At 42.2% G+C, this 27,343-nt stretch overlaps 1 protein-coding gene across 4 annotated transcripts in view; it reads left to right on the top strand.

Annotated features, from left to right (window-relative positions):
- Atxn7 (ataxin 7) overlaps positions 1–27,343 on the top strand; it is a 147,965-nt gene that overhangs the window by 37,292 nt on the left and 83,330 nt on the right. Inside the window, exons 1-3 of one of the 4 annotated variants that reach the window (XM_029469049.2) lie at positions 10,670–11,076; positions 11,399–11,704; positions 11,923–11,991. In XM_029469049.2, the coding sequence (XP_029324909.1) occupies positions 11,410–11,704; positions 11,923–11,991 (364 nt within the window). In that variant the 5' untranslated portion in view covers positions 10,670–11,076; positions 11,399–11,409. Of the gene's footprint in view, positions 1–10,669; positions 11,077–11,398; positions 11,705–11,922; positions 11,992–27,343 lie in introns of those variants that run through there. The other 3 variants (XM_021182001.3, XM_029469048.2, XM_029469050.2) reach the window with 3 other exon arrangements.

Raw genomic sequence — 27,343 nt, 5'->3', positions numbered from 1 at the left:
AGGCCCTTCTAAGTATAAAGAGTTAAGTCTGTTGCCTGCCACTTCCCACGTGCCTAGGCTGCGCCCCTGTGCATATGTGTGTTTCTAGAACTTTCACCAGTCTGTGCATAAGATATTTGGCTTGTTGATTTGAAAGTTTTGTCTGTTGTCTTTCTTTCTTTCTTTTTTTTTTTTGCTGTTGGACTGCAGTGTCACATGCTGAATTTTATCTGTAAAAGCATTCAGCGAAGAGGTTGAAAAGTACATTCTCAGACCTCTGTAAGAAGAAGACAAGACAAGGGGCTTTGTCATTATGGCCATGCCTGTAATTCCAGCATGTTTCAGGTGCAGGCAGGGACATCAGAAATGCAAGGGCAGCTTTGACAACAGAATGATTTATAGGCTATCCTGGGCTACTTGAGGTCCTGTTTGAACAACAACAAAATCAAAGACATTAAGAGAGATCATAAAACTAAAAATCGCCAACATTCACTATTTACCATGTGTCAGTACTTTTCTAAGCTTTTAACATTTTGTTTTAAGTTTACTATTTTTATGTGTTTGAATGTTTTATCTGCATGTATATGTACCACATGAATACATTACCCATGGAGGCCAGAAAAGGGTGCTAGATCTCTTGGAATTGGAGTTCCTGATGGTTGTGAACCACCAAGTAGCACCTCTGGAAGAGCAGAAGCCTAGTATTCTCCAAGCCTGCCTTCCAGATCCGGTTGTAAGCCTTTTAACTCATTGACTCCTGACTACAGTGAGACACTGTAGACTAGCAGTTCTTAACTTGTGGGTCAAGACCTCTCTGTTCATAGATAGGGGTTGCTTAAGACCATTGGAGAACACAGATGCTGGTGTTACCACTCATGCCACTATCAACACTGCATTTATGAAGTAGCAGCACAAATCATGACTGGGGGTCACCACAACTTGAGGAACTGGGTTGTGTAACATTCAGAATGTTGAGAACCATTGCTATAGATAGTATATATCCCTCCTGCCCTGCCCAGCCAGGCAGTGGCAGCGGTGAGCTCCAGGATGAGGCTTCTCTCTAGCCAGCCCTTAGCTGTTGTGAAGATTCTGTAGAACTTTTTCAACAGAAGGCAATCTTAAATTTTTTGGTGAAAATTCCCCAATTTTAATGTTGGCTTTTTAAAAAATATCTTCTGTGGGATGCAGTTCAGGTACTATTGCATGTAAAATGCAGAGTTTGATGTTTTGTTTTTAGTATAAGCTCAGTTTTGCACAACCATCACAATATTTTCAGCATCTCTGAAAGAGACTCCATTCATATAAAGCTGTGACTCGGTGCTTTTCCTGCTTCAGACCTTATGAAAACGGCTAGTCTGTCTTGGGTCTCCAGGGACTTGCTTGCTCAGGATAATCCACATATGATAATTCACATGGAGTCACATAATGATAGTGACCATGTTAGCTGTTGCTGTAGCAGATGAACAGAAGGAGGATTTTCATTTCCTGGTCTCATGGTCCATTGTGGAGGGGCTCGTGCTGACAGGGAGCAGAGTGGCTGAGGGCCTGGAGGGCAGAACTGCTCAGTTTATGGATTCCAGGGAGTGGGACAGAGACAAGGTATCCGCCAAGGTATCCAGGGCACTACCCACCTCACAACTCCTCCAATCAACTTTGGTTTCTATCCTTCCCCAATTGAGCCGTGAAATGATCAGAGGCCTCCCTGAACTCTTATGCGACAGGACCAAGCATTTAGCACATAAGCCTTTGACAGTTTATATACAGAGCAAAACAGTAACTTTTAGTGTCTGGTGTTTTTCAATTAGCATAATTTTTTTCTCTCTTAAAAATTACCCCTAACCGGGCGTGATGGTGCACACCTTTAATCCCAGCACTCGGGAGGCAGAGGTAGGCGGATTTCTGAGTTCGAGGCCAGCCTGGCCTACACAGCGAGTTCCAGGACAGCTAAGGCTATACAGAGAAACCCTGTCTTGAAAAAACAAAAACAAAAACACAACAAAAAATATTACACCTATTTGTGTGTGTATGTGTGTGTGTGTGTGTGTGTACTGTCCTCATGCATGTGAGTACTTGCTATGACACTTGTGGAGGTCACAGGAACACTTACAGAAGTTGGTTATCCACTTTCACTTGTATGGATCTGAGGAAGTCACCAGGCTTTGCAATAGCAAGCACCTTTACCCATGAGCCATCTCACCAGTGCTAGAGGCTTAGCTATAAATTAGGAACTGTATGGATATGTTACAATTGTTTTGTCTTTAAAACAGAATTTCTCTGTAGCCCTGGCTATCTTAGAACTTGCTCTGTAGACCAGACTGGCCTTGAACTCAGAGACATGTCTGTCTCTGTCTCTTAGTGCTGAGATTAGAGGTGTGAACTGACACCACCTGGGTCTTGAGGAACTTTTATATTGTTTACCACAGTGGCTGTAAGGTTTCTATTCCTACCACCAACGTATGGAATTCTTTTGCAAGTTTTTTTTTTTTTTTCTAATACAGCTTCCTAGTGGATATAGTCTCTATCTCTCTCCTTTGTACTGTTTTACCCACTGTCTGTGGGTATATTCATTTGTGTGGAGTGTGGTGTACTGCAGCACTGTCATTATTATAATTGTTATCTATTTTAGACACAAATTGCTCAGTGATAAACTATGTACAAAAAGAAAAACAAATAAAACCCAAGGATAAAAATCCATTCTGTGAGCTGGGTGGTGCTGGACCATACCTTTGATATCAGCACTCCCGAGGCGGAGGCAGGCAGATCTCTTGAGTTCAAGGCCAGCCTGCTCTACAGAGTAGTTCTAGGATGGCCAGGGCTACACAGAGAAACCCTGACTTGAAACAAAACAAAACAAAACAACAACAAAACTCCCAAAGTAATCCATTCTGTGTGTCCATCATCTTTTTTCACTTTCTCCTAGATACATTGGAATCATAAGAATTTACTTTTGATGAAATACAAGATATGTCCTTGGCTCTCTTCAAGAAATACCTCAAGTCAGGATCTAGCATATTCATGTTTGCTGCTAGTGTCCCAGAAAGCATTTGGAAAATGTTCATATTTTTTGAGGAATGCTTGTTTTCTGGAGAGAGGCAAGACATTTTTGAAAAGCATAAAAAGGCAGATTTTTCATCAAGAATTTTCAGTTCCCATTTTCTGATCTTCAAGGCCTCATGTAGAGCAGTTCGGGTGTGCAGGGGTGGGGTTGGAAGAATCAGTCTCCAGGTTCTTGTTTTCATCAAAAGAGAATCTGAAGCCGGGCGGTGGTGGCACACGCCTTTAATCCCAAATGCTGGGATTTTCAATTCACCACTGAATTGAAAAATAGGAAGGTCTGAATCTTTGCTCTCCGCTATGATGAAAACATTTACAATGGAGTGGACTTAGGAGTGTAAGCTGTGTTTCTGGCCAGCAAGGTTAGGGATCAGTAGAACTGGGAAAGTATTTGGATTGTTAGTGCTCTCAAATTCATTCTCTTCCTCTTCTCCTCTCCAGTCCTTTCTCTTCTTGCTTTCCCTTCTCTCCCCTGTCCTCTCTCTTTGTCTCTCTCTTTCCTCTCCTCTCCTCTCTCCAGGGTCTCACTATGTAGCCCTGGGTGTCTTGGAATTCATAGAGATCCACTTGCCTCCCCCTCCTGAGTACTGGGATTAAAGGTGAACCCTACCAAATCTGGCCCATGGCCTCACTTTATATGAGAATGTGTGTGTGTGCGCGTGTCTGTATGTGTGTGCTCACACTTACCAGAAGAGGAAAACAGGGAACCATAGTCATGAATAGTTCTTCAAACATGTACCAGTGAATAATAACCCAAACTTGAAAATCTACAGTTCTCTTACCCCTACTAAGGAGAAATTTGCTACTTTGGAGAAAGGGGAATGAAAGTTTTAAGTTTGTGTTTTCAGAAGCAATAAAACCCTCGCTAGATCAAGGTACAGGAGAAAGTAGAGAGACAGGGTGCCATGTTTCTGATGGCGTGGCTTAACAACTGAACTTTGGTAAGGAAAGAGGGAAGAAATATCTGTGCTATTTTATCCATCTCATACTAACAAACCTAGAGTGTTTGTTTTCAAGAGCTCAGCTCCAGCAGGCTTAGGGACCAGTTTACACATTACAGTTTGATAAAGTGAATTCCAGGTTCCAAGTGCTCCCTCCCTTATTCGGAAATGAACAGTTTCCAACCCTGGGACATTGAAGCATTGATCACATTGCTACTTTGATTTCAGAGCATATGCTGTTGACCCTGGCTATGAAGTTCTGTGACTTAGTGATAGGGATGGCTTCCCATGTGCTTACTGGGAAGGATCAGGACAGATTTTGTAAAAGAAATGAAACTTCAAAATAGACTTCATTGGCTGAGAGTTTTATCTAGGGGTGGGTTGGTTAGTATATTTTAGATGATGTTATCTGTATGATTAAAAACAGGGCCAGAGAGCTAGCAGTAGGAGCACATTGTACGCTGTTGAGGTGTTGGCTTACCCTAGGCTATATAGAATTCTTTCAGGAAGTAACGTAATATACAGAAGTGGAAGCGTTGAAGCAGGGCAGCTTGGAGAGGCTTTTGGATACTATACATTTTTATTTATTTCTACAGATTTTGGGAGCCCCTCAAAATGAGCAAAGGCTGATATTAATTAAAGCACTTTAGCAAAACCTCCTAAACTAACACAACATGGACAGAATAAAACTGGGGCTTACTGCGGAACAGTTGTAGTGCTGTCGAGAGTAACAGCTGTCTGGTTTGCTCTTGCACTGCTGATTTCTAAAGTGGCGAGTTTTGCTTCATTCCTTCTGTAAAGAAAGAAACAGACACAGAGAGACTAAGTGATTTCCCCAGAGCCATGCAGATAGCAAGTGGTAGTGCTTTTCGCTGCTGGGCCTTTAAGCTGTGAGATGGACAGTCAGTACAGGGAAAGCCTTCAAAGTACAAAGGTGACTTAGGGAATTTTTTTTTTCTTTTTGTTTTTTTGAGACAGGGTTTCTCTGTATAGCCCTGGCTATCCTGGAACTCACTTTGTAGAACAGGCTGGCCTTGAACTCAGAAATCCGCCTGCCTCTGCCTCCTGAGTGCTGGGATTAAAGGCATGCGCCTCCACGCCCGGCTGAGGGAATTCTTTTTAACAGTGTGCTAACCTCTGCATTTTACTACATAGGAGATAGCATGTTAAAACTCCATATAGTAGGCCTTATTTACAGCTGAATGTTGGGCTGCTATTCCATTTCATTTTTTATAATTTCATCTTTTTTTAAAAATTGCCCAACCTAAAGACTTTAAAGATTTCTTTTTTTTTTTAAAGATTTATTTATTGTATGTATATGAGTCCACTATAGCTGTCTTCAGACAGACCAGGAAAGGGCATCAGACCCCATTACAGATGGTTGTGAGCCACCATGTGGGTGCTGGGAATTGAACTCAGGAGCTCTGGATGAGCAGTTGGTGCTCTTAACCACTGAGCCGTTGTCTCCAGTCCTGACTTTAGATTTCAAATCAGGTTTATCAATATACTTCAGCTAGCTATTAAACATCTAAGAAATATTTGAGTATTATTGATTACATTTTATGAATTACTTTTATAATTTATAAACGTGTATGTTTACATTTTTCTCTTAAGCAGTTAGCTCTAACTGATGACTGTTTTCTGTTCTACACATGAGTAAGAAAACCAACCAAATAAAGGCTTTGAACTACTCAGTACGCAGTGCATTTTGTAGAATGAGCACGTACAGGTTAAGTCTTCAGAAAGATAATTATCGTTAGGTCTCCACTACCATAAATTTCCTTACTAGTTCTAACCCTGCACTTGTCAGACACTCTGGTTACTGAGCTGGTAAATTGAATTTATTCACCATTCTTTCTCTACAAGAATACTGATGTATCTGTGATAAACTGTATTTCACTAGAGAGAGCAGTTAAGGAAAGGCATGAGAGACCCCTCATGTGGAGCAGAGCCCATGCACTCTGGTGAAGACAGAAAGGAGGGCTGGCTAGAAGAACAAAGCGGCTATGAACAAAGAAAGGCTTTGCAAAGTGTAGCAGAATTAAAGAAAGACAGAAAGAGAAAAAGAAAGAGAGGGAGGGGAGGTGGAGGGGGGAGGAAGAGAGGAAGAAAAAGAACCCAACACATTCCTAATTCAGCAAATCTGATTTTCTTGTCACTCAAATAACTTCAGTCCTTTGAGGTTGATAATAAAGAATCCTCTCGGGCTGGTGAGATGGCTCAGCGGATAAGAGCACTGACTGCTCTTCCGAAGGTCATGAGTTCAAATCCCAGCAACCATATGGTGGCTCACAACCACCCGTAACGAGATCTGATGCCCTTTTCTGTAGTGTCTGAAGTCAGCTACAGGGTACTTACATATAATAAATAAATAAATCCTTAAAAAAAAATCCTCTCTGTTACCAACCCTGTAATTCACACATAAATATACTTAACATATTGGTTTCCAGATTTATTAAACATTGTATTAGGACTGGTGGTTTCTCCCAAACAATAGATCTCTCTCTCTATATATATATACAAGATGGGAAGAGCATTATGACATCTTTAAATGAATCATGTCATGGGTGATATGCCATGGAAAGAATCTTTCTGATAGAGCTCTAGCACCTCTTGGGGATGTCCCTACTAATTTTAGAAGGTGAACTAAGAGACTTTTTTTTTTGGTTTTTCGAGACAGGGTTTCTCTGTGTAGCCCTGGCTGTCCTGGAACTCACTCTGTAGACCAGGCTGGCCTCGAACTCAGAAATCCGCCTGCCTCTGCCTCCCAAGTGCTGGGATTAAAGGCGTGTGCCACCACCGCCCAGCTGAAATTATTATTATTATTTTTTAACCCTGGTGACTGGTAGAGTGCCTTACATAGAATATGCAGACAGGAACTGCTTGGTAAATTGCAGCTTTCTTATTCAAGCATTACAAGATATCTATTTTTTTTTTTTCTTTTGGTTTTTCGAGACAGGGTTTCTCTGTGTAGCCCCGGCTGTCTTGGAACTCACTTTGTAGACCAGGCTGGCCTCGAACTCAGAAATCCACCTGCCTCTGCCTCCCGAGTGCTGGGATTAAAGGCGTGCGCCACCACGCCCGGCTTATTTTTAAATATATATGTACACACACACACACATATATATATATTTTTAAAAGATTTTATTTAATTTAAGTTTATTAGTACACTGTCATGTCTTCAGACACAGCAGAAGAGGGCATTGGATCCCATTACAGATGGTTGTGAGCCACCATGTGGTTGCTGGGAATTGGACTCAGGACCTCTGGAAGAACAGCCAGTGCTCTTAACCTCTGAGCCATCTCTCCAGCCCCAAGATATCTATTATTTAAAGTATCAACAGGTATTGACATATTGAAGTATTAATTCTATATAAGACATACTAGCATATTATAACTATATTAAATGTGTAAAACTTGTATGGCCCATTCTCTTTATAGTTTGGAGTGGGCATGGAGGATGGAATATTTATAAACAAGGTCATTAGCTTCTTTCCTGACAGGAAAAACTAAGTATTTGGATTTCTGTTTTATTATTGTTCACAAACAATGTTCTTTGTATAAGGAATACTTTTAAAAGGTTGTCAACATTTGAATAGCAGACACACTTTCTTTCTTTTGCTTCTATTGGTAACTCCTTCAAACTACTAATTAGGAGTCCTAAAACAACTGCAGATAATACTAGAATCTGTCATTTTTATAAACTAGTAGGACTTTTGATGGGTGGTAAAGACAAAGAAGACCTGGCTGGGAAGTGCCGGGAACTGCTTTCCTCCATCCACATCCTCTTTAATTTGGTAGTAAATGTCATGATATGCCATGCTACAGATACTCTTGCATTCAGGACTTGAGTTACTCAGTCTGATGCAAGTCAGAATAATAATTTAGTCTTGGTACCAAGTGCTTTCAAAGGATCTTTTCCTGTAGTCCTTAGAAGCCTGGCCTTATCTCCATTTTACAGATTAGGGTACTGACATATTAGGAAACTGTTAATGTGCCCAAGGTTGCTTACTTGTAAGTGGACGAGCGCCTTCTCAATCTAGCAAAAAGAGGCTGGCATTGGAGCCCTACCTCCCTTTCTTGTTACTTGTTTTGTTTTCATTTCGTTTTGTTTGTTTTTTGACGAGTTCTCTCTGTTATGTAGCTTAGGCTGTTCTGTAGATCAGTCTGTAAACCGGGCTGATTTTGAACTCACGGCGAGCCACATGCCTCTGCCTCTCTAGTACTGGGATTGAAGGTGTATGCCACCACTTAGCCTCTTTGTCAGTTATAAATAGTTCAGCGTTGACTGTATAAAATGGTTAGTATTAAAACAGTGTGCTAAAGTACCTGGTGGCTTGTCTCTTGTACCTTGGTGCTCAATAGGTATTATTGATATGTTTTAGTAACTATTGTGATGCTGAGATCTTGTACTTATAATTTTGAGACCTGCTCTTAGTACACGAGATAAAAAACTTTGAAAACAAAAGAATTATCAAGCAGAAATCAAATTGCCATACTGGTCTTTATTGGTTAGAAGTTTCATTAGTGTTGTGAAAGCAGAAGGATCAAGCAATGAATTGTGAAAGCAGTATCGTTAGGAAGTGAGATCAAGCTTCATGCTCTCTATTCTCACTTTTCTTTCTTTCTCAACCTGTCTGTCCAGCAATCAGAATGTTTGTACTCAGGATCCACTCTCCCACGTGTGGAACCCAAGTGCTTTTGTTTTCAGTATCCAATAGCTATGGTCTTGGTATCTCATCCATAGTGCTTCTATCTAAGCTCTACATTAAGTTAGCAATTCCAAGGACCAGTAGAATTCAAATTTTAATTTATCACAAATGTAGAATTACAAAATCCAAACTAATAAATAAATAAATCATATATATTACATCTTGGGAAACATTTATGCAAATGTTTCAATGAATCTAGATTAATGAAAAATTTGAAAACCTGATTGGAGACGCACAAGCTATGTTAGTAATGGTAATATGTGTTCTAACCTTGCTCATTGTTACCCTTAGAAAGTTAAAACTTACAGAAATTATTTTTTCGATTTAAAAATCTTAAATTTAAAAAAGTCATCTCTTGATATTCCATGACTCCCACAGAATCCCAAATTGACAGTTGCTCATATCCCTTCCTTAAAATGACACACAACCTATACACATCTCTAAGTCTACAGCACATCATCTCGGGATTGCTTACAGTACTTACATAAAATGTAGATTCTATGTAAATAGTTGTTACATTGTATTTAGGTAAATTAAAAAAAATGTAACTGCCCTGCATGGATACAGTTTTTATTTATTTATATTTATTTATTTATTTATTTATTTATTTTGGTTTTTTTGAGACAGGGTTTCTCTGTATAGCCCTGGCTGTCCTGGAACTCACTCACTCTGTAGACCAGGCTGTCCTCGAACTCAGAAATCCGTCTGCCTCTGCCTCCCAAGTGCTGGGATTAAAGATGTGCGCCACCACGCCCGGCTCAGTTTTTAAATTAAGGAAATTATATTTCAAACTTCAGTTAGTTGAATCTGTATGTAGGTGTATAGCCCGAGTGTTCAAAAAGCAACTGTCCTTTGATAAACACGCAGCAGATTCCCTTTTTGGATTTCTTTGTGTGCAATCCATGGGGAAAAAATACCCTATACACACATTTCTAAATGTGTCTAACAGAAATTGTGTTTTTGCTTTATTTATTTAAGACAAGCTCTTACTGTGTTTCTCAGTCTCACCTGTATTACTATGCTGCACACTTGTTTCAGCCTCCCAAAAACTGGGGACTCTGGGTGCATACTACACCCAGCTCAAGCTTTTAAACTTGCACCTATGTCAAACCCTTTTCTCCAAGTCCTGACTTCAATATATTATGGAAACATTTTCATATTCATTTTAACATTTTATTTTATTTTTTATTTTTATTTTTTTTAGACCATTCTTTTTTTTTTTTTTTTTGTTTTTATTTATTATATGTAAGTACACTGTAGCTGTCTTCAGACACTCCAGAAGAGGGAGTCAGATCTCGTTACAGATGGTTGTGAGCCACCATGTGGTTGCTGGGATTTGAACTCTGGACCTTCGGAAGAGCAGTCGGGTGCTCTTACCCACTGAGCCATCTCACCAGCCCTCATTTTAACATTTTAAAGGGTTTTTGTAAGTTAGACATTTCTTCAACAGAGATGTTGGTCACATCTGTCTTACTAAACATTCACACACACACAAAGCCAACAGATAATAGCAGCAAGTCGAGAAAGTTCACCTCTTCATATAGTTCCAGAAGGCACCTGTAAGCCTGAGGCTCTGAGCAGGCTCAAAAGATGCTGCTTTACTGAAATGAGATAACAGCCTAATAGGAACTAAAGGCACCTTGTGGTGGTCCACTCCTGTGCTTTACTTGTTTGATGGTCGGGGAGGGGTGAGTGTATGTGTTAGTGCTTATTTAATTTATGATCCAAATCTGACGAATGTCTGGTCTATTCCTTAAGCCATGGGGGTCTCATCCGATTCTAGGAACGACAGCCATAAATAGTGAGAGACTAACAACCCAACTTTAAAGTGATACACTGATTTTGTGGCTTCCTTCTTGCTGGAGAAAAAATTCAAGTTCGCAGGACACAGTGTGACCTTCAGTTGTGGGCACTCAAGTGCACGTGCCTGGCTGGCCATGCAGCAGGGGCTCGATGCGGGAGCCTGGGCTAACACCTGGGCGGCATTTTCACACCTGTCACTGGCAGCTTTGGTTTCTGGGCGTCCGCACAGTGGCAGCTTCCCATTCATGCTCCAGCTACTGGGCAGCCTCCCGCGAGCCCAGAGCGAAGAGCTGGTGCCCCGGGCTCCGGAGGGAGGGCCTGGGCGACGCTTTCGTTACTGCGCCGAGGCCGACCGGCAGGCTCTTCCATAGGTGGCTGCGTTTCCGACTTCGCCCTGGCTCCACTCCGGGGGCTTGACGTGCAAACTTCGCCGGAGCGAGCAGAGAGGGAGGGACCGGCGAGGGGGAGGAGGCGACAGGAGGCGCCTCCGCTTAAGGGAGCCGGCCGGGCGCCGCCGCTCGGACGGACGCGCGGACGGAAGGAAGGAGCGGGGCTGCCGGCTGGGCCGGGATGCGAGCGCCCGCAGGGTGGGCAGCCGCGGGCTGGGGCGCAGGCAGGCCTGAGGTCACGGCAGTTCGGCTCCGGGCGCTGGCCTCCCGAGCCGGGCCCGGCCGGGCGGCCAGCGCCGCAGTGGCAGCCGCAGCCGGCGCCCTACGAGGGCCGCGGGAGGCGAAAGCGAAAGCCGGCGGCGCCGCGGACTTTGCGCCCAGGCGGGGAGGCGGGCGGCGGCAGGGGCCGGGGGCTGACAGCACCGCGGGCCTGCGGGCCGCGCACGCCGCCGGAACTCCGCGGAGCCTCCTTAAAAGCGGCCCCCGCGCCACTCTTTTCCCCCTTTTTGTTACATTGTAGGAGCGGAAAGAATGTCGGAGCGGGCCGCGGATGACGTCAGGGGGGAGCCGCGCCGCGCGGCGGGCGGAGCAGCGGCCGCCCGGCAGCAGCAGCAGCAGCAGCAGCAGCCACAGCCTCTGCAGCCCCAGCGGCAGCACCCGCCGCTGCGGCGCCCACGGGCGGAGGACGGCGGCACCGGGGACACCACCACCTCGGCCGCCGCCATGGCGACGGTTGCGGAGAGCAGGCCCTTGCCCAGTCCCGAAGCGATGCTGGGACAGTCGTGGAATCTGTGGGTGGAAGCTTCCAAACTTCCTGGGAAGGATGGTGAGTGTCCACGCCTCCTGGTTCCCCCCGCCCCCCCCGCCCCCCTCCTCTGGCCCCGCTCCCCTCGCCCGCGCCGAGTCCTGTGACCGCCCCCTCGGGGGTCAGAGATGCTATCTTCTGCTGGGTGCCCACACCTACCCGGAGCGTGCGTGAGCGTGCGTCACACTCCTAGCCACTGACCTGCCTCTCCCCTCCTCCTGTGTGTGTATATCTCCTAGGGACCGAATTGGATGAAAGTTTCAAGGAGTTTGGGAAAAACCGCGAAGTCATGGGGCTCTGTCGGGAAGGTGAGTCCAGCCCCCCTGGTGGAGTTTGTACCCAACCTTGGGGAAGTTTTCTTGTTGCTTCAGCCCACCTTCCCTGCTTGCCACATTGAGGTCTGTGCTGAAGAGGATGGAAGAGGGTGGGTAGAACATTTAGAAAGAAATCTCATTTCTAAGGGCTTTCTGTAATGGGCAGCAACCTGGATCCCTTCTGGAAAGGGCAATTCAAAGTGATGGGCATAGGAAGCAGGCAGGGAGTTTAACCTATATCCCTTTAGTTATGGACAACACTGGGAAAGAAAGAGTTCTAAGCATTGGAAAGTAGTGCCTTTCTGGGGATGCTGTAGAGCAGGAGCCTTGACCAAACCAAACCAGGTTTTCTTAAGGCAAAGAGAGTGAATTTTGAATAATAATTATTTTATTATTTTGGCTTTTTAAGAGAGTTTTACTAAATGGCCTTGGCAGTCTGGGAACTTGCTTTGTAGACCAGGCTGTTTTTTTTTTTTTTTTCCCAGTTTTTTCGAGACAGGGTTTCTCTGTATAGCCCTAGCAGTCTTGGAACTCACTTTGGAGACCAGGCTGGCCTGGAATTCAGAAATCCACCTACCTGCCTCTGCCTCCCAAGTGCTGGGATTAAAGGCGTGTGCCACCAACCAGGCTAGTTTTGAACTGAGAGATCTGCCAGCCTCTGCCTCTTGAGTGCTGGGATTATAAAGGCATGCACCACCATGATGGGCATTTGTACTTTAAAACAAAAAGTATTTAAGCCTCCCTGTACCCTTGTTTGTATGGGAATTTAAAGCGATGTTTAGAATGCTACCAAAAGATCATCACAAGCAAGGAGTACATTTGGGATTTATGTGATTGTTGGCCTTGCCAGATAAGGGGACAAGAATACAGAATTTTACTAACCACAGTAAATCAACGTCTACTGATAGGGTGATCTAAAGGTATGCTATCAATGAAAATCAGGTTAGGAATCAGGAGACTTAGATTTGTCTTTTGACAGTACCCTTTTCTATGACTTTTGATTCATAATGACTACCCGGGCAGTCTGGTGAGAAAGGTCATGGCCTTGAGTCAAGTGTGGGATCCAGAGTACTGAGTTTACATGTGCCCATGCAATTTGATTTCTCACCTGTAGCCGTTTATTTTGGCAGAGTTTTTGTTCAGGACTCAAGAAGCAGAACTTTGGCAGCTGGGTTTCTAAATCCTTACTGTGCTGGCCTCACAGTCCCTGCAGGTTTTAGCTCTCACCTTTTTTTCCTTTTCCCTGCTTTGGCTTTTTCAGCTGGCCACATGGTCTGTTGGTATTGTCAAGAAGAGTAATACTGATGGCAACCCCGTGAGTGCTTCTGGTGGGAACAGACTATAGGGAAAATTAGTTGATTTTTTGTGAGGATTGCTGTTTAAGGGGAGAGGAAAGAGAGAAGCACAGGACTTGTTGGTGATGTTGCAATAGGAAAAATCAGTTGTTAGTCCGGTTTTAGTGGTGACTTGGCAGTCCGCCTGGGATTGAAAAATTAAAATCACTAAGTGGCAACTCTGGTAGGAAGTGTTAGAGTGGGACTTCAGAGGTCCTAATCCACTCTTGCTCCTGTTTTTTTATTCCTGCTATGGGTATTGTCCCTTAAATGACTCCTAAGTCTCAGAGAACAGGATGCTGAGTGTTGGTAATTCCCTTGTAGAGGATGAATGTGTTGCCTTGAATGCTTTGATCTCTGAGACTCAAGAACATTTAGCAGCTGAACCCATTTCTCTTCGGTTTGATATTTTCTAATGGGAATAGGGTCCGTAAAGCTCTAAAATCTCATAGCTAAGGCCAAAGGGAGTCACAAACCGAGTTGTATTATCAATCTATAAAACAGCTTGTTAGAGGTTGGTTTGGATTGTTTTTGTTGTTTGGTTGATTGTTTTTGGCAGGGTTCCCCTATGTAACTCTTATGTTCTGTAACTCACTATGTAGATCTCCAGCTGGCCTGGAATTTAACAAAGTTCTCCCTGCTTCTGCCTCCAGAGTCCCAGAGAATTGGGGTTAAAGGTGTGTACTACTCTACCTGGCTTACATCTCTAAAAAAAATATTTTCAAATTTTACTTACCTTTATTGTATGTGCATTGGTGTTTTGTCTGCATGTGTGTCTATGTGAGAGTTGTGAGCTACCATGTGGGTACTGGGATTTGAACCTTGGTCTTCTGGAAGAGTGGTCAGATGGCTGAGCCATCTCTCCAGTCAGCCAAACCACCCTGCCCCTCACTTACGTCTTTTTAAAGCTGCTCTCTCCATTTAAAAGATGTTGTAGCTGTTAGGTTGTCTGGAGCTTATGCTTGCATATTTTGAGTAAAGACTGAAGTTTTAGTTCAGTCACTTCTTCATGTGTTACTGAAAGGTCCAAGCTTGAAAGACGGAGGCTATTTTGACTGTACTGAGGGTCAGGGAAGTGGTTTGATTGGTGAAGTGCTTACTGTGCAATGGTGGAGACCTGAGTGTGATCCCTAGACCCTACATTAACCACCCACCCACTCCCCACCAAAAGCATGCCTGTTGGCACATGCTTTTAATCCCATGGAGGGAGCAAGGGGGGGGGTGTTTAGGGAAGGAGGGAGAGCTAGCAAGCACTGTATCTCTGGGGCTTCCTGTCCAGCCAGTCTACTTGATGTGCTCCAGGTTAGTGAGAGACCATTTCTCAAACAACAAGGTGGATGGCTCCAGGGGAACTGATACATCTGAGGTTGATTTCTGTCCTCTACATACATGTGTGCTTCAAACACACTTACTCCTACACACCACCCTAAAAAGAGAAACAGGGAGACAGACCCTGATGTTCTATTAACACTGATAGGACTTACTTACCGTTGTCTTTAGTTAAGATTGTCTTCCATCAGCCAGTGATGTTTAAGAATTAAATCTGTATGTATTTGTCTCATCAGTGAAGTTAAATTGTGAAGAAATATGTATATTTGTATATAATTTGACTTATTAATGAAATAATAAAAGTGAGAAATTCTCCATTATGAAGCCTTTAGGAATATAAAGACCCTGATTCTTCAATTTATGATTTATTAGCCAGAGAGTTATCAAACATGGGGTATGAAATTGGCTTTTTAATCTCTCTGAAAATAACTCTTATTTTGGAAAGGAGATGATAATACCTATTTCCCAAGGTTATTGTAGAAGGTGAAAATAAATTAGATAACTTACAGTGACCTGTTGCACAGTAACTTCTTTGACCCTTTCAGCTCCTGGTAATGTTAGAACTGACTTTGCAATTTACTTTCCATCATCTTTTCAACTTAGGACCCTTGAATCGCTTCTAGGGATCAGAGTTCTGAAAGTATATGCAAAATAATGTATATTCCTACTCTCTAGGGCAAATGGCTGAAGCCATTTTTCTTAGAGTCTCAATGCCAAAGTTCAAAATTACATAGTAGTAGGTCTTGTTTTTTTTTCTCTTTTCTCTGTAACTTGCTTAAGTCAGTTTGTTCATACCCCAAAATTAATGCTGTGGAAGAAGCGTGGAACAGTAAAGTTTGGTAGAACTAGCATTGCTCCCGAGTTAGGTAATATGTCACCTCTCTTTTATCTTCCTTTTAGCACATGGAAAGACTTAGGGTAATTAGTCATTCACTTTTCAGAGACTAGCCCATTGCTCATCCACATCCTGATTTCATACTGCTTACCTCTGTAACTTATAATACTAGTTGGTGGCATTGTGGAGTTTGTTGAGCTAAGGTTGATAATATATTTTGAACTTTTAATAATCAAACTCAAAAATAAGTTATGTTTTTCTTTTAAAGTTTTAAATTAAAATTCTACTTTAAAATTTTTCACAAATTCTTTGTGAAATTTACGAAAATTTATGTTTAAATGGAATTAATTGCTGTGAATAACTGATTAGGGATTTTTTTGTGACATTTATTTATTTATTTATTACACTCCAGATTTTATTCCTCCCCTTAGTCTACCCCCTGCCCCAGTCCACCCTCCAACTGTTCCATATCCCATACCTCCTCCCCATTCCCCTGTCTCTACAAGGATGTCCCCACTCCCTACCTCCCACCTCACCTGACCTCTAAACTCTCTGGGGCCTCCAGTTTGTTGAGGGTTAGGTGCATCATCTCTGAATGAACACAGACCTGGCAGTCCTCTAGTGTATTATGTGTTGGAGGCCTCATATCAGCTGGTGAATGCTGCCTGGTTGGTGGTCCAGTGTTTGAGAGATTTCAGGGGCCGATTAGGAATTTGATATCAATGTCTAAAAACCACAGGGAAACTTAACAGATGAACCGTTAAGTAGTTTAATTTCCTAGCAACCTTGTCGACTGTGTCATGGCAGAAGTCAGCAGCAGTGGTGCTGGGCACTTGCCTTGCTTTGGAAAATGGGCTGCGGCTTCACTGAATCCACTTGAATGAGACTAAACCACCTCGAGCTTTCCTTTGTTCTCTGTCTCTCTGAGAATATGTTTTACGTGATGGCTCTTTGTTGTGTGTATTCTGGGCCAGAGACATTGTTGATAAAGGCATCAGCTTCTGTGCACTGTTGGGCTCAGTAAGCATTTGCTGAAAAGTTAAAATGACTGGGACTACTAGAAAGATTGAAGGACACTACCATGGAGTACCTGGTTCAAATGCCTGACTTCCATTGTAGTGGGAGTATGGGTAGGACCACTTTAATTTGGCTCTAGGAGAGGCCAGAGGCTGACAGTGTTTGATGTTGTTTTGCCCAGATTTTAGTGCCCACTTACATTTTTCTAGAAAGAACAAAGATGTCCCTTATGCCTGATATTTAGGCACAGTAGCACTCTAGCGACACAGAAGGATGGTCCTCACTTGTGGCAAGTGATGTCCTTATCTAAGTAATAGGACTGCTGTTGAGCACAGTGGAAAAAGAGGTTAGCAGGTGCTGTGGCCAGCTAGCCCAGTGAGGATAGCCTTTCGAGTTATCTCAGCAGTACTACCCTGTCTTAGTCAAGGTTACTGTTACTCTTGCTGTGATGGGATACCATGACCAAAGCAACTTGAGGAGGAAAAAGGCTTATTTGGCTTATACTTATATACATCACAATTCATCATCAAAGGAAGTCAGAACAGGAACTCAAGTGGGACAGGAACATGAAGGTGCTACTGATGCAGAGGCCATGCTTGCTCTTACAGCTTGCTCAGCCTGCGGTTTTCATAGAACTCAATACCACCGGCCCAAGGATGTGCTGGTGTTGAGTTCTCAGTACCTCAATGGGCTGGACAGTCCGTCCCTGATTGATCATTAAGAATGCCCTACAGGCTTGCCTACAGCCAGATCTTGTGGAGGCGTTTCCGTAATTGAGGTTCCCTCCTCTTATATGATTTTAGCTTGTATCAAGTTGACAAAAGCTGTCCAGCACACACCCTTTTTCTTTTCTAGTAAGGAAAGATGGCTTGTGGTTAGTGAACTGAAAGTGGATCGGTGTTTGTTTACAGTACTGTCAAAGACACCACATTATAGACATAAAATCCTTTCCCTGAAGTACTTCATTTTTCTCTATAGGTTCTCATATCTGGTCCCTACCACTAAGGTTTTCTTATGTATGATTTGAAACACAGAAAAACAAAATATTTTGGCAAGCCTCCTTTAGCCGTTACAGGACTTCAGTGACCGAGTCATGGCCCAGTCTCGTTTTATCTCTGCCACACAGTGAACTATTTTGAAGCATGTCACAGGCCTCATAGTGTTTCATCTTTTGTCTGATTGCTTAGGCTTCACCTCGTGTTCTAGAAAGTGCAGTCTTTCCATTGTGTCTGAGGCACGTGGGCTTGCCAGTTCTCTGATCTCCCTCATGTACAAGCGAGGTAACAGTTCTGCATGTCAAGTGGGAATTTAAACCAAACTTATTAAGGTAACATTGAAGTCTCTGTTCTTCACCTTTGAATCACCTGGGGGCTAGTTGTTTGCAAATGAACTTAGGAGTACTTGGGTGATCTTGTTGAGTGCCTCACTTGAGGCAGCCTCTGCAGGTGAGCATTGGTACTGCAATGATAAGATCCAATACCTGGCTGACAGACAGCACCCATGAGCAGTGCTGTAGCTTTAGGGTATGCACTCACATGTATGGGAGAAGGAACATGGAGAGATCCAGACAGGCACTCCTCTCCAGGTTTCCTTCCTACCTCTAAGTACATAGATATTCTAGTCAAAGTACAGTCCATGGATTTTTATGTTGCCAAACAATTGAAAGAAAGCCTCGAAGATGATATCATGGCATGTGAAAATTACGTGAAATTCACGTATCATTGTCCCTAAGGAAAATTGTGTTGGGACATGGCCAGAGGCACTCCTATACTTATATATCTGTGGCTGCTCTCTCTACACAGCAAGCAACAGTGTTAAGTGGGGTACAGCAAAGACCATACAACCTATGATCTCAGCTATTTACTGTCTAGTCCATTACGGGAGAAGCCAAATGACTTTGTCTTCATAAGTCCCATGGTTGATGAAAGTGTACCCCTTCCACTGAACATGATTGACATTTTCTTTCGAACTTTTTGTGTTAAGGGTAGAAAGCAGTATTCCTGAGCGAAGAGCTTATTTACCGTTGGAGGAATGTGGGATAGAAGGAAATAATATGGAGAGGAAAAAAGGCTATGCTTAAGGTTCCTTGTTAGATCTAGTTTTTTTTTTGTTAAAAAAAAAATAGGCAGGGTCTCATCATGTACCCTTGACTAGTCTAAAGAAAGCCTCCTGACTATGCTTCTGGGTGCTGGAATTAAAGATGTGTGTTGCCACGCCCAATCATGTCTTGTTTACATTAAAATCATTTATTTTTATGTTTTCAAATTGCCTTCTGCTGACTAACACACCAATAAAAACACCACATAAGTGAGTTAAGGACACCATTTCAGCGCTTGCCCAGTCCCAAACTCTTGTCCGCTTTCCCATGTGTCATTGCTTTCCTAGATTGACTCACATGCAGAGCAGTAGAATGTTCATTGCCGGGTCTTCAGGAGCCCTGGGCCATGGCAGTGATGCTTAGGGTATTATGCTGCTATCATAGTCCCTAATATTCAGGAGCAGGATGATAGACATTTTGTGAGTATTTTCCCCACTTAAACTCTTCATAGCCTTTCTGTCCTTTAGCTACCTTAGAGAAGCCCAAGTTTGTCTTGGGAATGAGTAGCAAGGCTCTATTCAGAAGCAAATGTGTGTTATGATTTTAAAAAGGTGACAGTGTCTTACGATTTTGTGCTTGCTAAAATGCATAACATCCAGCATAACGCATGCTGACCCCAAGCCTGCCTTGAGTGACGCAGCTGGTGGAGACGACGCAGGTCAACCTGCTGCGCAGCACTCCACTCACTTTGACAGGCTCTTGTAAATTCTGTCAGGAGGAAAGAATGAGCAGTGCGCGCAGGTCACTGTGGCCTGTGACCTACATGTGATGTCGGCTTGGCTGTGCTTTCCTGCAGCTTATTGTTTTACTTGCTCTTTCCATTGCATTTTTAAGTTAGTTAGAATACTACATAATGGACTTCATTATGACACTTTCATACATAACATCTTTGTAACTTGTACTGTTAGACTCCAGACACTTCATTTCATACAAACATCCTTCCTGATGTCCAAATCTAACAGTGTTCCCACATACATGAGCATACGGGAAGTTTGGCAAGTATGTTCACAGTATAGCTGTCACTGTAATACTTTAGCCACACCATTTTCTCCATTTTACAGAGGAGAAAAGTTTCAGAACTGTGAGGTAATTCACCAAGGTCTCAAAGCATGTAGCCTTCAATCATGGATTGCCTGCCCTCCATGCTGTGCCAAGCCCACTCCAGATGTGTGCCTGCGTATAAGCATGACCAAGTCAACCTAACCTTGTTTGCTTAATTTTGTTGAGAAATAAGAACTTTACTAAAAAGAAAAAACAAAAGAACAAATAAAACTCAAAACAAAGCAAAGAACCAAAACTATTGTCTTTGAGCCACCAGAGCTGTGTCCTTGGTGAGCTTTTGAGGGGCTGTGCACTAGAACTGATCAGCTTTTCAAAGAAAGATTAAGTTAAAGCTAAGGTTGTACCACATAGTAAATATAATCACCTGGGATTTGTACCATTACAAAAATCTTTTAAAGGAATTTGGAAACGTGAAATTACACTCTTTAACGTCTCCTCAGTGCCAGCTTGCTTTTAATCACATTGATATTCGAACTTTATGACAGTAGTTCTAATAAATGAACGCCTGTGATTATTAAAGGATGATTGAAGTTCTAGGGAGAAAAAAAAAAACGTTAGCAGACTTAGCCATTGGAGTTACTCTACTTTTGGAAGAAAGGCCGAGGATTAAATCTGTATTCCTCGTGTACAGCAGGTGTTGTTCTAAGTGAGCTAAGGAAAGAGCAGAGTGACTAAGGCACTATTAGTGTGTAACTAAGTTCAGCGGTCTTATTTCTCTTTGTAATGAAGAATCTGGGAGCATAAAATGCTTTTTCTGTTGTGTATGGCAAGGAAATTGTGGCAATTTTCTACCAGCTAGACTAAAAAAACCTTAAGCCCGAGACTTTTTCTGAACCAGGTTTCATTCATGTTTTTTGTAGTCTTTGGCTATGTATTTTAAACTGGGATGAACTCCATGTATAGAATTGTCAGCATTTTTGTTTGGTCTCAAACTATCATGAAGTCTGAGCATTATCACTTTGGGCCAAAGAGTAGTCCTTGGGGGCTGGAGAGATAGATGGCTCAGAGGTTAAGAGCACTGACTGTTGTCCCAGAGGTTCTCAGTTCAATTCCCAGCAACCACAAGGTATAATGGGATCCAATGTCCTCTTCTGGTGGGTCTGATGCAGCGACAGTGTACTCAAATACATAAAATAAATAATTTTTTTAAAAGAATAGCCCTCTAACTCTGAAAGTATTTAGCTTTAGGAAATACTTATTACTGCCTTGGCTTTATTTTGCTCATTTCAGTGTGGACTTCTCAAGATCACTATCTGTGATGTCTGAGAACCTCAGTGCGGAATCTTTGTCTTCAAAAGTATATTCAGGGAATGTGTGCGATTAGTAGGTACTGTATAGAAAAGACATACCATATGATGCATGTGCAAAAATCACCTTTAAATAGAGGCAGTATTGGGAACTCCAATTCCACAGTTTAACCTGTGTTCAGATGGCAGCTCCAGCAAGGAACTGATTGCTTCACCAAGTCTCCGTTGACTACGTGCGAACAGATGATGGTAATGCCTGCTTGGGAGCCTTGAGTGATACTGCAGGTTGGAATGAAAATACACACCTTCAATGAAGTGATACCTTCTGAAGAGCTATCAAGAAGCAACAGGAAGTGAATTGCCAGCTTTAACAGACAAAATGTAGTCAGTCTGAGGAAACTTCAGCATTCTTTTTTTTTTTTTTTTAAAGATTTATTTATTTATTATTATATGTAAGTACACTGTAGCTGTCTTCAGACACACCAGAAGAGGGCGTCAGGTCTCATTACTGATGGTTGTGAGCCACCATGTGGTTGCTGGGATTTGAACTCTGGACCTTCGGAAGAGCAGTAGGGTGCTCTTACCCACTGAGCCATCTCAGCAGCCCAAACTTCAGCACTCTTAGGATGCTGGCCAGAGTGTAGCAAATTAGTGTTAGTTTTATGCTACCTTGGATGGTGGGGAATAAGTAGTAAGAGGTGACACTTCCTCCTCCTTAGCAGTCTCTCTTCACTCTGACCTGCAGAAGGAAGCCAGCTGTGAGTGTTCACTTTTCTATTTGTACAGATTTGCACATACTTTTTTTTTTCATGCTTCTAGTTTGTACATATTTAGACTCCTTCCTGGAATGCAATCCAGACCCCCTTTTCTGGGCAGAAAAATATTAATTATAGGCTATAGGATAAGTCATCTGCACTACATTGGAGAGTGGCTGAAGGGATACACGAGAAAGCTGTAGTTTTGTAATTGGAGAGCACCTGGGGTTTTTCTGCCTAGTGAGAGAATTTAGAAAATTACCTTTTCAATTCTTGGAAATTTTCATTTTGTTTCTACTAGTTCACCACTTGTTACCTCTTTGTTTTGGAACGGTATAGGAAGTGTCATTATAATAATGGAAAATTATCACTATATTTATAGAAAGTGACACATGATCGTTGTAGAGGTCTGTTTTAATTACGACACTTCTCTTTCGCTTTCTTCCCTGTCTTTCAAGTTTACACACAATGTTATGCATGTATATATATATGTATATGTCTGATTGTGTGTGTGTGTGTGTGTGTGTATGACCTGTTCCATGTGTATGTTACTTGTACATATGTTGTCATGACTGGTATTGGATAATCACTTGGTGTTATCTTTCCTCCCTCAGCATTGCTCAGTTACCTGTAGCTCTTTGTATAATGTTGAGAATGCCTCATGGCTTTTCCTCGTCCACGTTGGCATTTCCATTGATCTCATCCTTGTTCAGCTTATGCTTAGGCAGTCATTCTGATGAGACTTTATGGTTGTAGCTTCTGACTTTACAAGGAGGCACAATCTCACAACCAACTCCCTTGTCTTCTGGCCGTTACAGTTCTTCCAACCTCCAACCCCCATCCTCCCCACCCCCCCTTCATCACACAGTGTTCCTGAACCTCACACCACATAGGATTGTTGTGTAGATGTATCTTTTGGGCCTGGGCTCCACAACTCTGCGTTTTGATTCATTACGGTTTTTTCTTTGTTTTTTAAAAAGAAAAGATTTATTTATTTATTATATGTAAGTGTATTGTACCAGAAGAGGGCATCAGATTTCATTACAGGTGGTTGTGAGCCACCATGTGCTTGCTGGGATTTGAACTCAGGACCTTCAGAAGAGCAGTGAATGTTCCTAACTGCTGAGCTATCTCTCCAGCCCGGTTACGGTTTTCTTACCGTGGTCTGTTGCAAAGTGAAGTTAGTTTGATAAGAGGTGAAGACTATACTTATTAGGGTAAAAGGACGGATGTTTAGATTGCTGTAAAGATTATACTGAATAATATATTCAGTATAATAATAATATATATCAATAGTCATTGCAGATTCACTAACCTGAGTCGTTAGCCGGGCTTTCAGTACCAGTCACTGTTACCATCTTGTGCGTGTCATAAGTTCAATTAGAGAGCCATTGGTTACTGCCAAGGTGTGTGTGGCTCCTTTACCAGCACTGTTACTGTGCCACGCTGGCTGTTGATATGGCATATAGACAGAGACATCAGAGCTGAGGAGGGCTGTTACTTGCCTCTCGCCTTTGGGAACTGGCATGCACATCTTGATATTGTGGAAGCTAGTCCTCAGGGAGGAGGCTTTCAGTTCAGTTGGAGGTCTGGAGCCTCTGGACCCTGTGTCTGAGTGCATAGTACCTTCAGCAGAGAGACCTCCATCCCTTCCACCTCTGGAGGCAACAGCAAATGGCTGTATGTTTTTGGAGACTTTTGGACTGCACTAGACAACAGTTGAAAAGCAAGCTTCTCCTGTGTGGTAGTGGGTTTCGTTAGATGGTCTTTGGTTGCTAGAAGAACCATTGTCAGCTCAGACGAGAAAAGCTCATTACACACGTCATTACATATATTATACATTTTTGGGTAAGTAGTTAATCGTATGATTACCTATAGAATTTTTCAGATACCCCTAATTGTTATGTTATCCTCTTTCTGTATTTTCCTCTCTCCCCTGCCCTTAAAGAGCTTCTCTCTCTCTGTTTCCCATATCAGGTCATTTATATCCTGCTAATCCTCCTATCTCTCTTTCCACCTTCTGTATTACCTCTGCCTACCTTCCTAAAGAATAAATACTTCTTTCCTCGTTTCCCTGATAAGGCTACTTGTATCCCCCAACATTTCTCTTGTGGTAATTGCCCTGTTTTACTTCCCTGGTTTCTGCAAATTACTGTAGGCCCATCTGCTGACATCTGAGGGTTTGGAGCCTCTGATGAGAGAGACCCTGTGGCATTTGTACTCTGGGTCTGAGTCCCCTTACTCAATGCGATAGGTTTTCTAGTTTTGCATATTTACCTGCAAAGTTCATGATTTGATTTATTTTTTTTGTAGTTGAGTAGTATTACACAGTACACATTACATTTTCACTATCTAATCATTGCTTGTATGACTTTTGGTTGTTTCTGTCTCCTAGCTATTGTGAATAGAGCAGCAGTGGACATGGCTCAGCAAATATATGTGCAGTACGATGTTTAGTTTTTTTTTTTTAAGAATTTATTTATTATATGTAAGTATATTGTAGCTGTCTTTAGACACCAGAAGAGGGCATCATATGTTACTACGGATGGTTGTGAGCCACTATGTGGTTGCTAAGATTTGAACTCAGGACCTCCTGAAGAGCAGTTAGTGCTCTTATTCGCTGAGTCATCTCACCAGCCCCCTATGTTAAGTTCTTTATGCATAAGCCGGTAAGGCCGAGTCATGGGATATTTATTTTTTTAGCCCTTTGAGAATTCTCCACACCAATTTCCTTCATGGCTACACCAGTTAGAAATCCCAGCAACAGTTAATGAAGGATAATGAACAATTTTTGATATAGTTCTTAGCCATTGTTTTTTTTTTTTTCTTTTGAGACTTCTCTATTCATGTTTTTAACACCCCCCTGCCCCTGCCACATACCTTTTACTCCTTGTTTTTTTTGAGTTCATTGTATATTTTGGATATTAATCCCTTGTCAGATTTACAGCTGGCAAAATTCTTTCTTATTCTGTGGGCTTCCTCTTCATACACTTGATTGCTTAAAATTAATTGTGAAGCAGTGCAGCCTTTAGTTTTATGACGTCTCAGTTGTCATTAGTTGCCTTCATTCTTGGGCAAATGGAGTCCTCTTCAGGAAGTCCTTTCCTACCCTGTATTATATAGGGCACCGCCTATGTTTTCTTCCAGCACTTTCAGTGCGTCAGGTGTAAGTCTTTGATCCATTTGGAGTTAGTGTTTGTGCAGAATGATAGATAAAGCTATAATTTCAGTCTTCTGCATGTGGGCATCGAGTTTTTAGTTTTCTCAGCACCATATTCTCTAGCTTATGGCTTTAGTGTCTTTGTCAAATATTAAGTGGCTGAAGTTACATTTATGCCTGTTTGGTCTTTAATTTTGTTCCATTGGTCTACATGTCTGTTTTTGTGCCAATGCCATATATATGTATATATGTATGTAGGTGTGTGTGTATATATATATATATATATATATATATATATATATATATATACACACACACCTACATACACACACAAAGCTTTGTAATGTATGTTAATATATGAAATTATAATCCTTCCACCACTGTTCTTTCTGCTTGGGATCGTTTTGACTATTTGGGATCCATATGAGTTTTGGGATAGTTTTTTCTGTTTCTGTGAAAAATGACATTAGAATTGTGATTGTGATTCTTTTAATCTGTAAATAGGTTTTGATGGAATGGTCATTTTCACAATGTTAATTCTACCCATCCATGGGCGTGGGATAGTTTTCTGTTTTTAGTGTCTTTCTATTTTTTTCTTTATTTCTTTCTTCTGAGGTTTAAAGTTTTTATTGTAGAGTAGAGGGTCCTTCACATCCCTGGCTATGTTTATTCCTAGATATTTTATTTTCTTTGAGACTAATGTGATGGATATATGTCCATGTTCTCCTCCTCTGTGTGTTTCTTGTTGGGGTATAGAAAAGCCATTGATATGTGCAAGCTGATTCTGTACCCTGCCACATTGCTGAATTTGTTTCTACTGGTGGGATCTCTAGTATGTAGTAGTACCATGTCCTCTGTAAATAGCCCTATTTGCATGCTTCTCTTTTCCTTCTCTTGTCTTCCTGTTGCCACTAGTACTTGAAGCAGATGGACATGCACTCATGAAAAGGGCTGTGGTAGTGGGCATCCCTGTCTCTCTCCGCCTTGACTTGAGTGGGATTGTCTCACTCTTCACGGTTAGGATGATACTGGCTCTTATAGAGAGTTATGTTCCCTCTAGCCCTACATTCCCTTACATTTGTCATGAAGGCATGTTGGATTTTGTCAGAGGCCTTTTCTGAGTCCTTTGAGATGATCATGTGATAGGCAGAATGCAGACTTGGTGTTAGATTTCCTAACTGTGCAAATCTCCCTTCCAGAATGCTGTAAGTGCTTGATCAGTGTGCATACTGCCTTGAGAATTTTTTGTTTTGCCTTATTCCATGCTTTTAGATTTTATCCCCAAAACATTTGAAAAGCAAATTATTCAAGTTTTTTGTGTGCTAGAAGCTGAAGATAGAATTACAGACCCATTGTGAAAGCTAGTCGTAATTCCCAGGGAAGCTAAACTAATTAAGTCTTTATATAGAGTTACCCACTATAAGGGCTGGGTTTTCTGATAGGAAATTGAGTACAGAGTCCTTGCTCTGTACAATGTTAAACACAATTAATACACATTTTCATGGACCCAGTGCTGCACAATCAATTAAGAAGGCTAATAAATGGATTTGAGTTAATATGATCAAGGGAGACTTTCCCTTGATCAAGGGGATTTAATGTTTGAGCTGGATATAGTGATGAGAAGGAAGTGTTATCCAGGAGGAGGACGATGTTTCTGAATGGTCATCCAGGAGGAGTCTGACAGAGAGGACAGGAGGGAAATAAGGCTGAGAGGGTCAGTTCACAGAAGGTCAGGTAAGGAATTCAGGTGAATTATAAGTTCAATGGAAACCCACTTGCAGGAGAATAGATTGATGTAATTTGTGTGGCATGAAAGTCACTTTTAGGTGGTTTGTGGATTGTCCAGGGTGGGTAACTGACTGCATCACCAATGAGATGTGAGAGTGGTTGAGGTGTGGTGAGGACAGTAGACATTCAGAGAGGTTCAAGAGATAGAATTGGGATTGGCATTCCCACGAGTAAGTAAAGAGTTGGTTGGAGATGACAGAGGCAGACACTTGGGGTTTGACCCACTGAAGGGTGTAGTTAATGAGCTCTGAAATGGAGTCTATGCATTGGAGATCTGGTCGACTAGGTGCATCCTTAGTGCATTTGTTGGGCATCCATGTGCAGCTGTGAGTCAGCCCTGAAGAGATTGTTGGAAACTTGATGTAGCCCACTGCAGTAGGACTCTTGGGTCAAGTCTGCATCATCAAATGGTACACCGTGAACAAGTTTGTTCCAGTAAGTATCAGAGGGGAATCAGGAGCAAGAGGGTTGTGCTTCTAGATAGTTCACACCAAAGGGAGGATGGAGAAGTCCCCAGTGAGATGATAGGGAAGCCAGATGAGTGTGGTGATGTAAAAACCCATTGAAAAGAAAAACAACATGTTGCCTGTAGTATCCTGTCATGTACTGTGTAGAATAGAGTTATGTGAGAGAAGTGATCCTGGCTTTGATGGTAGGTTTATAATGATCTTCATCAGAGTTGAGAAGGCGCATATCTGGTTGTAAGGCTCTAAAAACTAGA

This window comes from Mus caroli, unplaced genomic scaffold, assembly GCF_978045245.1.
Source record: "Mus caroli unplaced genomic scaffold, Mus_caroli_1 scaffold_12, whole genome shotgun sequence".
NCBI lineage: Eukaryota > Metazoa > Chordata > Mammalia > Rodentia > Muridae > Mus > Mus caroli.
Note: the sequence above shows the minus strand (reverse complement) of the source record. Positions and strands in the feature narration are given on the sequence as shown.